Raw genomic sequence first — 14,345 nt, 5'->3', positions numbered from 1 at the left:
GAGGTTCTGCCTCTGTCACACACACAGCAATCAGCTTCTGAGTGACATACATTTTCCTCAGATTTGCAAGTTCTGACCAAAAGTCTTCAACCTGAAACATTAACTGTTTAGCTGCTTTTCTCTCTCCAGAGATGCTGCCTGACCTGTTGAGTGTTTTTTGTGGTTTCTGCTTTTTATTTCAGATTCTTTCAAGATCAGGTAAGCTCTCCCAGAATTGTTGTTAGAACATGAATCCTTCTCAAAATTTTCAAAAGGAGGAGAGGTATTGGAGGATGAGGGTTCTTAATGAGGAAATAGTGGTTTCAATGTATTTTAGAGGAAAATTTAAAAGGGATCTACGAGGCAAATAGTTTTTTAAATACACAGAGAGGTAGCCTGGAATGCACTGCAAGGGTAGCTAGTAGAAACTGGTATGACAACAATATATGAGGAGCATTTAGAACAAGCAGGGAATGGAGGGACATAGACAATATGAAGGCAAAATGGGATTAGTTTGGGTTAGCAACATGGTTGGTGCAGACCTCGTAGGCTGAAAGGCCTGTTTCTGTGCTGTATTGTTCTATGTTAGACCATAAGATATAGGAGCAAATTAGGCCATTCAACCCATCAAATCTGCTGCACCATTCGATCATGGCTGTTTTATTATCCCTCTTTATTATCCCATTCTCCTCATAACCTTTGACAGCCTTATTAATCAAGAACTTATCAATCTCCATTTCAAATACACTCAATGATTTGGTCTCCGCAGTCGTCTGTGGCAATAAATTCCAGATTCACCACCCTCTGACTAAAGAAGCTGTTCCTATTGGGTTGTAGACAGTGATATGGGAATAAGGCTGTTCTTTCAAGAGCTGACGCCTGTTAAATAAGTGGCCTCCTTCTGTGGTTTAACCTTCTACAATTCCATCATTTAATTGACAATAATTACTCTGTATGGTTAATATGGAAAAATGTGTCAAATTACAAAACCTCAATACATCTCCACAACAGGCATCTAATTGGTAAATTTTGAAATGGATGTGTGAGGAATCATATTTTGGGAAGAAAAATATGGGTTTCAATGTATTTGGAAGCCATGAATCTAAATAGAGTACAGGAACAAAGATCTGGGGTTACAGATAAATCAGAAAAAATTGCATTGCAAAGCTGCCAAAAAAAGCAAAAAAATGGGCCTTATTTTTAGAAGTATGGTATTGAAAAGCAGTGAAGTTATGTCAAACTCGCACTGAACTTTGATTAGATCTTAATAAGGTGCATATCAAAGGCATGAGACCATACCCGTTGGGAGAGGCTAAAATTACTGCATCTCATACTCTCTCTCTCGCTCAAAAGAGAAGCCCAAGGGAGATCTTTAATATTCATGAAGGATTTGACGGAACAGTATTCTAACAGAAGAACCTCCACTTGTGAGATGCCATGGTAGCGTAGCAGCTAATATAACGTTACTACAACATGCACGAAATGCTGAAGGAATTCAGCAGGCTGGGCAACATCTAGGTAAAGAGTACAGTCAACATTTTGGGCTGACGTCCCGCTTTAGGGTTTCAGACCGAAACGTCGAATGTACTCATTTCCTAGATGCTGACTGGCCTGCTGAGTTCCTCCAGTGTTTTGTGTGTGTTGCTCAGATTTCCAGCATCTGCAGATTTTCTGTTGTTTGTAATGCTCAGGTCGCCAAGAGTCTGGCACTTAATTCTGTAAGCATGTTTATATGTTTTAACCCATGTGCATGGGGGTTTCCTCCGGGTGTTCTGGTTTCCTCCTACAGCCCAAAGACATACCAGTGAAGGCGTAAAGATCAACTGGCCATTGCAAATTGTCCCGTGATTAAGCTAGAGTTAATTCAGCAGTTTGCTGGGTGGCAGAGCTGGAAGGGCCTGCTATGAAATGTATCTCCAAATAAATGAATAAATAAAATAGAATTCTGGAGACACACCTTTAGTTAGGGAAAAGCAAGAATCTGGAATTCACTCCTATGAGAGGCTGTTGGGACAAACAGTGAGGTACTCTGAAGGGGAAGTGGAGATCAGCACAAGGGAGGAGGAAACGTGAAGGGCTGTGAAGAAGAATTGCCAATGGTGTGGTGGGAATGGCAGATGGGCCTTCAGCCTAATGCCTCAGCTGAGACCCTGGGCCTTCCCAAATCCAGGTCTTGCTGAGCAGTGGACTGGGTATCCGCCACACATTTTGTGTCTTCTTCACTGGTGGAGACTTCAAAGACAAAGCTGTCTGATTCAGAGTCAAGAGTGCTGCAGTTCTCATCTGCCCTTTTCAGATGCTCCCCTCATATTCCCCCTTTGCAAAAGTACTCAACCACCCAAATGGCTCCAGCATCTGCTCTGCACATCTCTGTCAATATTTTCGAGGATCTATCCTGGGCCCAACAGACTGATACAGATACAAAGAAGGCACAACAGCAGCTATATTTCATTAAGAGTTTGAGGGGCCCTGGTCTTTTACCAAAGATACTCACAAATTTCTACAGATGTACCATGGAGATCATTCTAACCTGTTCTATCATCGTCTGGTATAGAGGGGTCACTGCACAGGGTCGGAAAAGGCTGCAGAAAGTTGTAAACTCAGCCAGCTCTATCATGGGCACTAGTCTCCCCAGAATCAGGTTTGTTATCACCGGCATGTGACGTGAAATTTGTTAACTTAGCAGCAGCAGTTCAATGCAATACATAATAATATAGAAAGAAAAAAAGTAAATCAAGGACATCTTCAAAAGGTGATGTATCAAAAAGTTGGTATCCATCATTAAGTACACTCAGCACCCAGGACGTGTTGTCTTCTCACTGCTACCATCAAGGAATCTGAACATTACCTCACTATTTTTATTTCCTCTCTTATTACACCACTTATTTAATTTTTTTAGTTATACTTCTTAGTGTAGAGTTTTAGAGCAAAACAAAATAATTTCAAGACTCATGCCAGTGATATTAAACCTGATTTTGATTCACATAAAAAAGCACGAACAACAATGCCTGTACTTTCTTAAAAGTTTGTGCAGATTCGTCGTGTGACTAAAAATTGGGACAAACTTCTATAGATGCGCTGTGGAGAATATCCTGACTGACGATGTCTAGAAAAAGGTAAGTCTACAGAAAGTGACTGGCCCATCACCGGCTAAGCCACATAATTGGGCACATTTACTTGGAGCTCTGCCACAGGAAAACAGCATCCATCATCCAGGTCATCCTCTCTTCTAACTTGGGCAGTGGAAACAGGAACCTCAGGTCCCACACCACCAGGTTCAGGAACAGTTATTATTCTTCAACCATCAGGCTCCTGAACCAGCGTGGATAACTTCACTTACCTCAACCCTGAACTGATTCCACAACCTACAGACTCACAAAAACAACAGCTTTATCATTTGCACGATTTGCCTTCATTTTAACCTTGCTGTTTTTCAGTCTTCCTTTATGTACCTCCACTCCATCTGCCACAAGCAGGACTTCCCACTGGCCAAATTCTGATTTCCATTCCCGTTCTGATATGCCGGTCCATGGCTTCCTCTAGTGCCAATATGAGGAACGACACCTTATATCCCATCTGGGTAGCCTCCAAACTGATGGCACGAATATCAATTTCTCGTTCCGGTAAAAACATCCCACCCCACTCTGACCTTTTACCTCTTCTCACCTGTCTATTACTTTCCCCTGGGTCCCCTCCTCCTTCCCTTTCTCCTATAGTCCACTTTTCTCTCCTGTCAGATTCCTTCTTCACCAGCACATGACCTTTCCACCCACCTGGCATCACCTATCACCCTCCAGCTAGCCGCCTTCCCCTCCCCCCACCTTTTTATTTTGGCATCTTCCCCATTCATTCCCTGTCCTGATGTAGGATCCTGGTCAAAAATATTGACTATTTATTCATTTCCACAGAAGCTGCCTGGCCTGCTGAGTTCCTCCAGCGTTTTGTGTGAATTGCTTTGGATTTCCAGCATCTGCAGATTCTCTTGTCTTTTTGTTTATATAACTTTTTCTTGTAAATTCTATTACATTTCTTTAATTTGCTGTAAACGCACGCAAAAACCTTAATCTCAAGGTAGTATATGGTAACATATACGTACTCAGATAATAAATTTTACTTCAAGGATCAATTTGACTTTGACCTAAAGCTCTCGCAAGGGTTTGCTTCATCTGGGCTCCACAGGTATCTGATTATCTCAGCAACGGCTGAGAGTGGTCTGATGATATCTGCCCTGGATATGAATACACTTCAGATTGCTGGTGGATTAAATAAAAGTTTCTTTTGCTGTCAGTGTGCTCCCTGAGCCAGGCCTGCTCTCGAGCTTGGATCCTGGATTGTTGCCAAATCAGAATAGTTCCTGGCTCAGTGATCAGATCGCTATTCCTAGAACTGATTTACCTGCTTCTTGGAGGACAGACCAACTCTGCGGTTGTTAAGAGAGGGTGTATTATATATCTATAAATAGGGAGTGCCCCAGAACTTACTGGGAGTACTCTGTGCTGCTAGAAACATCCTACCACTGGAAACTTTGGGGGCCTCTTGTGGCTTTTACTGAATAGAAACTTTTACTCAGTCGCCGTGTCTCTGCCAAGCGTTACCTCCGCAGGAAAGAGGGCCATTTCATCTATTGTCAGCCTGCATTAATGGCATGGCAACTTACAAAAGAAAAGCAAAACAACCACTGGTCTAACAGGCTATGGCAATGATTATCTTTTTGCAAAGTATAATTGGATCAAAATCCTATCACAAGCTAAAATGACAGTATGCTTCAAAGCTGTTCATTCCTGCAACGAACCATTTCAATCAGATTTTGAGCTGTAAAACGTAGGAGCAGAATTAGGTCATTTGGCCATTGTGTCTGTTCTACCATTCCATAATAGCTGATTTATTATCCTTCTCAAACCCATTCTCCTGCCTTCTCCCCTGTAACCTTAGATATGCTTGCAAATTAAAAACGATCAACCTCTGCTTCAACACGAGGAAATCTGCTGATGCTGGAAATGTATACTTAATGATTTAGCCTTCACAGCTGTCTGTGGCAATAAATTCCACAGATTCACAGATTCTCTGGGTAAAGAAATTGCTCCTCATCTCTGTTCTAAAGTCTTTCTATTCTGAGGCTGCACCCTCTGATCCTAGGCACCCCTACTATAGGAAACATCCTCTCCATGTCCACTCTATCTACACCTTTCAATATGTTTCAATCAGATCCCCCCCTCCTTTTTCTAAACTCTAGTGTCCAATCCCAGAGCCATCAAATACTCTTCGTATGTTAACCTATTCCCAGCATCTTTCTTGTGAAGCTCTTCTGAGTCCTCCCAAATGCCAGCACATCCTTTCTTAGATAAGAGGCAACTGAGAAATACCTCTCTCTTTTGATGAAGAGTGTTGGTACTCAAGATGAGATCTTGGAAAACTGACACAGAATATTGTAACATTGGAACAGCGAGTTGCCGGTCTCTACTCTTGCTGTTTCAGGAATGACCTCTATCTCCCTCACTGGGGAGGGAGGGAGGGAGAGAGAGGGAGAGGGAGAGAGAGAGAAAAGGGGAGAGAGAGGGAGAGAGAGGGGGGAGAGGGAGTGGGAGAGAACCTAAGATACCAAAGTGCTGGTTTGTGAACTGTAGTTTGATGGACTCTGGTCAATGGACTCTTTGGGGCTTCTGTAATTGCTGGCATGGTAGTGGTGGTGGGTGGGGGGGGTTGGTGCTTCGGCTGATGTGGGTGGGGGTTGGGAGAAGTCTATGCTTTTGCTGCCGCTTGTGCAAAGGTGGTGGGGGGGCTCTTTGGGGCTTTGATGTTTCAATTGTTCTATGGTGTTTCTTTGTTTTGTGGATGTCTGTGAGGAGGACGAATCATAGGCTATATACTGAATACATACTCTGATACTAAATGTATTTTGAAACTTTGAAACACTGAATGTCCATAAGTTACTAATCCTAACCATTTACGTTTGGAACGTGGGAGGAAACTGCAACATCCGGGGAAAACGCACGTTGGTATAATAGATGGATGGTAACTACCATTCACCACAACAACCACGAGAGGGGTTGAAAAACCTACTCAATGGCTATTTTATTAGATAGTTCCTGTACCTAATGTAACACCCTGGGAAAGGTTTCTCTGCTAATGTAATGATCTTTCTGGAGAAGCAGTGTTTGGATTATGGTTAGAGATAACAGGTGCTTTGGAATGTGAGGAGTCTTTTGTTTGATGGAAGAGGGAAGAGCTGGAGAGAGCCGGTCATGACCCGGTGGAGAACTGTGATTCGATGGAGCCAGGTGCCGAGATCGACTGAGGATTGGAGAATATGAATTTTGAGAAGCGTTGTGCACATTTCACTGTTTAATTATAATGGGCCCTTTTGTTTTTTTTCTCTTTCTTTTCTTTACTAACCCTTTAGTTAAGATTCATAAATATAATTCTTTTAATCGAATGCAGTGTGCTGTCTGTTATTTCTTGGCACTGAGTTGTAACAGGGTAGCAACTTACACAGCGGCCACACAAACTGGGGTTTGGGGTGGAATAGCTGTCTCAGTCTCACGGGTTAGCCAAGGGAACCAGGGAGGTTTCACTAATAAATTGTTTCTGGTCTTATGCTGCTGCAACCCATCCATTTCAAGGTTTGATGTGTTGTGCAGTCAGAGATGTTCTTCTGCACACCACTGCTGTAATGCGTGGTTATTTGAGTCACTGCCACCTTCAAGCAGTCTGGCCATTCTCCCCTGACCTCTTTCATTAATAAGGCATTTTCGGCCACGCAACTGCTGCTTTTTGTACCAATCTCTGTAATCTCTAGATATGGCTATGCGTGAAAATCCCTGGATATCAGCCATTTTCGAGATTCTGAAACCACCCCATCTGGCACCAACAATCATTCCACAGTCAAGGTCACATTTCTTCTCCATTCTGATGCTTACTGAACCTCTTGACCTCTTGAGGTTCTCTTTGAACCTCTTTATGGTTCAAAGTTCAAAAATATTAATTTATTATTGAAGTACGTATGTCACTGTGTACAATCCTGAGATTCATCTTCTTCCATCTTCACAATAAATCCAATAACCATATAGAATCAATGAAAGACCAAACCAACAGACCAACAACCAGAGTGCAAAAGACAATGAACTGTGCAAGTACAAAAAGAAAGAAATAATAATAAAAAATAAATAAGCAATAAATTTCGAGAATGAGTTGAAGAGTCTTTGAATATATGTCCATAGGTTGAACAAACAGTTCAATGATGAGGCGGGTGAAGTGATTAATATTTGCTTTAATGAGCAGGTGTAACAGTGTACCTAATGAAGTGTCCACTGAGTGTACTTACAGCAAGCATCAGAATATTTAAAGACACCCTTACTCGCTGTGAATGTTGGATGCTGAATGTATATTGACAAAATAGGATAAAATAGATGCAATGGATGTGGGGAAAGAATAGGGAAGTAAAATTATGCTCATTGCACTTTCGAAGACTAAATTTGAGGAGATACGAAAGGATTTAGAGAAAGGCTCATTTTGAGGAGATGCGAAAGGATTTAGAAGGAGTGGACTGGGACAATTTGTTTTATAGGAAGGATGTAATAAAGAAATGGCGGTCATTCAAAGGTGAAATTTTGAGGGTACAGAATCTTTATGTTCCTTTTAGGTTGAAAAGAAAGGTTAAAAGTTTGAGAGAGCCATGGTTTTCAAGGAATATTGGAAACGGTTTGGAAAAAGAGAGAGATCTACAATAAATATAGGCAGCATAGAGTAAATGTGATGCTCGAGGAATATAAAGAATGTAAAAAAATCTTAAGAAAGAAATTAGAAAAGCTAAAAGATATGAGGTTGCTTTGACAAGTAAGGTGAAAATAAATCCAAAGGGTTTCTACAGTCATATTAATAGCAAAAGGATAGTGAGGGATAAAATTGGTCCCTTAGAGAATCAGAGTGGACAGCTATGTGTGGAGCCAAAAGAGATGGGGGAGATTTTGAACAATTTCTTTTCATCAGTACTCACTAAGGAAAAGGATATTGAATTGTGTAAGGTAAGGGAAACAAGTAGGGTAGTTATGGAAACTATGTTGATTAAAGAAGAGGAAGTACTGGTGCTTTTAAGGAATATAAAAGCGGATAAATCTCTGGGTCCTGACAGGATATTCCCTAGGACCTTGAGGGAAGTTAGTGTAGAAATAGCAGGGGATCTGACAGAAATATTTCAAATGTCATTAGAAACGGGAATGGTGCCAGAGGATTGGCGTATTGCTCATGTGGTTCCATTGTTTAAAAAGGGTTCTAAGAGTAAACCTGGCAATTATAGGCCTGTAAGTTTGACGTCAGTGGTGGGTAAATTAATGGAAAGGTGTTCTTAGAGATGGTATATATAATTATCTGGATAGGCAGGGTCTGATTAGGAACAGTCAACATGGATTTGTGCGTGGAAGGTCATGTTTGACAGATTTTAATGAATTTTTTGAAGAGGTTACAAGGAAAGTTGACGAGGGTAAAGCAGTGGATTTTGTCTATATGGACTTCAGTAAGGCCTTTGACAAGGTTCCGCACAGAAGGTTAGTAAGGAAGGTTCAATCGTTAGGTATTAATATTGAAGTAGTAAAATGGATTCAACAGTGGCTGGATGGGAGTTGCCAGAGAGTAGTGGTGGATAACTGTTTGTCAGGTTGGAGGCCGGTGACTAGTGGTGTGCCTCAAGGATCTGTACAGGGTCCAATGTTGTTTGTCACATACATTAATGATCTGGATGATGGGGTGGTAAATTGGATTAGTAAGTATGCAGATGATACTAAGATAGGTAGTGTTGTGGATAATGAAGTAGGTTTTCAAAACTTGCAGAGAGATTTTGGCCAGTTAGAAGGGTAGCTGAATGATGGCAGATGGAGTTTAATGCTGATAAGTGTGAGGTGCTACATTTTGGTAGGACTAATCAAAATAGGACATACATGGTAAATGGTAGGGCATTGAGGAAAGCAGTAGAACAGAGTGATCTAGGAATAATGGTGCATGGTTCCCTGAAGGTGGAATCTCATGCGGATAGGGTGGTGAAGAAAGCTTTTGGTATGTTAGTCTTTATAAATCAGAGCATTGAGTATAGGAGTTGGGATGTAATGTTAAAATTGTACAAGGCACTGGTGAGGCCACATTTGGAGTACTGGTCACCGAATTATAGGAAAGGTGTCAACAAAATAGAGAGAGTACAGATTTACTAGAATGTTACCTGGGTTTCAGAGAAAGGTTACAGAGAAAGGTTGAACAAATTAGGTCTTCATTCTTAGGAGTGAAGAAGGTTGAGGGGGGACTTGATAGAGGTATTTAAAATTATGAGGGGGTTAGATAAAGTTGACGTGGATAGGCTTTTTCTATTGAGAGTAGGGGAGATTCAAACAAGAGGACATGAGTTGAGAGTTAAGGGGCAAAAGTTTAGGGGTAACACGAAGGGGAACTTCTTTACTCAGAGAGTGGTAGCTGTGTGGAATGAGCTTCCAGTAGAAGTGGTAGAGACAGGTTCGATTTTGTCATTTAAAAAAAAAATTGGATAGGTATATGGACAGGAAAGGAATGGAGGGTTATGGGCTGAGTGCAGGTCGGTGGGACTAAGTGACAGTAAGCATGTGGCATGGACTAGAAGAGCCGAGATGGCCTGTTTCCGTGCTGTAATTGTTATATGGTTATATGGTTAAATGACTGACCTACCCTGCAGCATTGCAACGTTCAGCCTCAGTAACAGGTTAGAGTTCATTCACACAATTTAGTTATAGTACCTGTTTGCGGACATATTCGACCATCAGCTCCAGCTGTCTTGGGTCTTCGCACTGTTTATTGAAGAAGTGTCTCCACAGAGATGCAGCCAAGACACGATCATCTGACAATATTCCCTGATTGACAGAAGAAAAGCCAAGAGGAGTTTTCATCACGATCCAGACTGAGCAGGATACAGATGTCAGGCTCCAGTCAGTAGTCAAACTACCCGACACATCATCAGCACCAGCCGACCCGACATCAGTGACATATATACACAAATTTGCCAGAAAATTCTCAGTAAAATCATGAAAGTTCCCATCCACCCTGCTCATGGACTGTTTGTCTCATTCCCATCAGGGAGAAGGCAATGCAGCATCCATGCCAAGACTACCAGACACAAAAACAGTTACTTTCCCCAGCTATAAGGCTGATCAACACTTTCGCCCACTAAATCAGCCCTCCACCACTACTTTATCATTTTCTGTCAGACACCCCTGAACCAAGTGAAACCTCATGGACATACAATCAATCTATGCACAGAAGCTGTCTTATCTAGTTACTGCGCTTTTTTATTATGATTGTGTTCTTCACTTTATTGTGTCTTTTTTGTGCTTCATCTTATCTAGAGTAACAATTATTTTGTTCTCCTTTACACTTGTGTACTAGAAATTTCATTAAACAATCTTGAATCTTCATGCAGTCAAAGCGCAAGGAGTAACAGGATGACTGACAGACATTAGTGCCCATTACTGGAACACAATAGGGTGGGAGCAGGTACAATCTAGAAGAGAAAGAACTTCAATACATTAAACGCTACTCGATCTATGCCTCTTAGCATCTTGAACACCTCTACCAATTTGTCTCTCATCCTCCTTTGTTCCAAAGAGAAAGCTTCTGGCTTGTCCAATGTTTTAAATTTCACACACTAGCTTTACAAATAGTGCAATTGTCATTTATACAGATTGCAGTAAATGAACAATGAATAAATCTGCTTTTGATGCAATAATTAGCTCATAATCCGGTGGAAACTTCAGCGGAAAATTTTATTGTGATGCAATCGCAAACAAGAGCAAAGACCGTAAAATCATGACATAGGTGCAGAATTAGGCCATTTGGCCCATTGAGTATGTTCCGCTATTCAATCATTGTTGATCCTTTTTTCCCCTCCTCAGCCCCACTCTCCAGCCTTCTCCTTGTAACCTTTGATGCTGTGTCAAATCAAGAATCTATCAAGCTCTGCCTTAAATACACCCAATGAGTTGGCCTCTGTCAGTGGTAATAAATTCCACACATTCACCACCCTCTGGCTAAAGAAAATCCTCTGCATCCCTGTTTTAAATGGACACCTCTCTATTCTGAGGCTGTGCCCTCCTGGCCTAGACTCACTCACCACGGCAAACATTCCTTCCACATCTACTCTGTCCAGTACTTACAACACTTGAAAGGTTTCAATGAAATCATCCCCCCATCCTTAAAAATTCCATCAAGTACTGACCCAGAGCTATTGAACGTTCCTTGTATGATAACCCTTTCATTCCCGGAATTGTCCTTGTGAACCTCCTCTGAACCCTCTCCAATGCCAGCACATCTTCTCTTAGATGAGGAGCCCAAAAATGTTCGCAATATTCAAGACTAGGCCTCACCAGTGCCTTATAAAGCTGCAGCATCACATCCCAGCTCTTGAACTGCTAACATTGCATTTGCCTTCCTCACCACTGATTCTAAGGTGTTCTGCATAAGGACTCCCAAGTCCCTTTGCATCTCAGATTTTTGGATTTTCTCCCCATTTAGAAAAAAGTCTGCACACTTATTTCTACTAACAAAGTGCATGACCATGCCTTTTCCAACATTCATGCCCATTCTCCTAATTTGTGTAAGTCCTTCAGCAGTCTACCTGTTTCCTCAACACAAACTGCTCCTCCACCAATCTTCATATCATCTGCAAACTTGGCAACAAAGCCATCTATTCCATCATCTAAATCATTGATATAGAGCATAAAAAGAAGTGGTACCAACACTGACCCCTGTGGAACACCACCAGTCACTGGCAGCCAACCAGAAAAGGATCCTTTTATTCCCACTCTCTGCCTCCTACCCATCAGCCAATGCTCTAACCATGTTAGTGACTTTCCTGTAATACCATGGGCTTTTAACTTGGTAAGTAGCCTCATGTGTGGCACCTTGTCAAAGGCCTTCTGGAAGTCCAAAAATACAACATCCGCTACATCCCCTTTATCTACTCTGCGTGTAATCTCGTAAAAGAATTCCAACAGGTTTGTCAGGCAGGATTTTCCCTGAAAGAAACCATACTGACTTTGTACTATCTTGTCCTGTGTAACCAAGTACACCATCATTCTACCATGTCTGTCTACCTTCCTATCCCTCCAATACAACATTGGACATTCAGCTCCCAACTAAAACCATCCTTCAGCCGTGATTCAGTGATGGCCGCAACATCATACCTGACAATCTGTAATAGTGCAACAAGATCATCCACTTTATTTTTTATTCTCTGTGCATTAAGATATAACACTGAACACTGTATTTGAAACCCTTTTTGATTCTGCATCTCTAATGCACTGATACTCACCCTACTAGCTGCAATTATCTCCTATCATCTGCCTGTCCTTCCTGACAGTCTGACTGCACGTTGTATTTGCTTTTTTTTAACCATATGTCCTGTCCTGAGTCTCTTCAATCTGGTTCCCACCCCCTGTCAAATGAGTTTAAACCTTCCCCGACAGCTCTAACAAACCTGCCTGTGAGAATATTGGTTCATCTTGGGTTCAGGTGCAACTTGTCCACTTTTGAAGAGGTCATACCTCCCTCAGAAGAGATCCCAATGATCCAAGAAACTGAAAACCCGGCCCCTGCACCAGCTTCACGTAGGTTCACGAGGTTAATTCCTGGGATGGTGGGAATGTCATACGTTGAAAGATTGGAGCGACTTGGCTTGTGTACACTGGAATTTAGAAGGATGAGAGGGGATCTGATTGAAACATATAAGATTATTAAGGGATTGGTCACGCTAGAGGCAGGAAACATGTTCCTGATGTTGGGAGAGTCCAGAACCAGAGGCCACAATTTAAGAATAATAGGGTAGGCCATTTAGAACGGAGTTGAGGAAAAAGTTTTTCACCCAGAGTGGTGGATATGGCGAATGCTCTGCCTCAGAAGGCAGTGGAGGCCAATTCTCTGGATGTATTCAAGAAAGAGTTAGATAGAGCTCTTAAAGATAGCAGAGTCAAGGGATATGGGGAGAAGGCAGGAATGGGGTACTGATTGTGGATGATCAGCCATGATAACATTGAATGGCGGTGCTGGCTCGAAGGGCCAAATGGCCTACTCCTGCAACTATTATCTATTGTCATTTTGCTTCTCTTTCCATTGTCATTGGTACCAATATGTACCAAGACATCTGGCAGCTTTTCTCCCTTCCAAAGCTGAGAAAACTCTTGTTTTCCTCTGGTTAACACACAGCTGAGAGTCCTTGACTAACACACTTGGATTGTAAGTCCAATGCTCAAGTCCTATTCCAGAAAATAAGCATGAAGTCCAGGCTGAAACCCTCTTCCAGTACTGAGAGGGTGCCACTCGTTAAGTGTGATCACTCCAGTTGAGTGTGATGTTCTCCTCAGGGGTTATTCCCTTAGTGGAGAACTTTGTTTAACATGGGGAGGCTGATACACAGGCAGCTACAACAAACTCCTTGATAGATCAGGGTCAACGTCCAAAGGCATTGAATACAAGACGATTGGGAACCCTTCAAAGCTGCTGACTTCCTCCACCTTCACTGCCATTGTGATGTGTCATCAGCTTCTGCTGGCTCCACCGTTAACTTCTTGGTTGGATCACTTTATCTGGAACCTCCCCCTTGACTTTGACAGCCGTGGTGACAGTACCAGGGGTTAAACTCCAGACAGCATCGCTGTTGTGTTCTCATGAACTCACAAGTCTCTCTGGCAGGACAAAGTAATGATCCTCAGAGAAGAAGGGAGTGCCACTATTCCTATCCAACTGACAGAGCCGGCATCTTTCAGAAGAGAAGATTAATCAAGGGGTCATCTATCATCTCAAGATCCTGTGGCATAATTTTGAAGAGCAGAGGACTGTGGCCAATACTTAATAGCCGAACAACATCTAAAGCTGATGGTCTGATCATCAGGACATTGCCGTTTGAGGAACCTTGCTCTACATCTGAATCGAAGGCTAGGGACGTTACAGAGATTATGCATGCTTACATTGAGCACTGTCACAAGAAAGCAGCAGCCTTCAACAAGGGCCCCCACCATCCAGGCCGTGCTCTCTTCTCACTACTATCATTGGGCAGGAGTTACAAAGCCTCAGGTCTCTCACCACCAGGTTCACAAACAGTTATTAATCACAACTATAGGATTCTGAACGGGGGTAGATAACTTCACTCACCAAATCTCTGAACTGATTCAACAACCTAAGGATTCACTTCCAGGGATTCTACAACTCATGTTCTCAGTATCAATTATTTTTTGTTTGTCAGTCTTTGCATACAGATTTTCATCAATTCTATTGTATTTCTGTATTTTTCTGTAAATGCCTGTCACGTCGTGCAAAGAAAGCACGGCAGCACCTCTACTTCTTCAGGTGCCTGCAAAGATTTG

At 42.1% G+C, this 14,345-nt stretch overlaps 1 protein-coding gene across 4 annotated transcripts in view; it reads right to left on the bottom strand.

The window, feature by feature from the left end:
* Positions 1-14,345, bottom strand: part of LOC132399980 (ubiquinol-cytochrome-c reductase complex assembly factor 1) — a 172,748-nt gene that overhangs the window by 25,079 nt on the left and 133,324 nt on the right. For 3 of the 4 annotated variants that reach the window (XM_059980987.1, XM_059980989.1, XM_059980988.1), the window contains one exon: positions 9,729-9,842. The exons of the other annotated variant lie outside the window; for it this stretch is intronic. In XM_059980987.1, coding sequence (XP_059836970.1) covers positions 9,729-9,842 — 114 coding nt within the window. The remainder of the gene's footprint in view (positions 1-9,728; positions 9,843-14,345) is intronic. 4 annotated transcript variants of the gene reach the window in all.

This window comes from Hypanus sabinus, chromosome 9 (assembly GCF_030144855.1).
Source record: "Hypanus sabinus isolate sHypSab1 chromosome 9, sHypSab1.hap1, whole genome shotgun sequence".
Classification (NCBI taxonomy): domain Eukaryota; kingdom Metazoa; phylum Chordata; class Chondrichthyes; order Myliobatiformes; family Dasyatidae; genus Hypanus; species Hypanus sabinus.
Note: the sequence above shows the minus strand (reverse complement) of the source record. Positions and strands in the feature narration are given on the sequence as shown.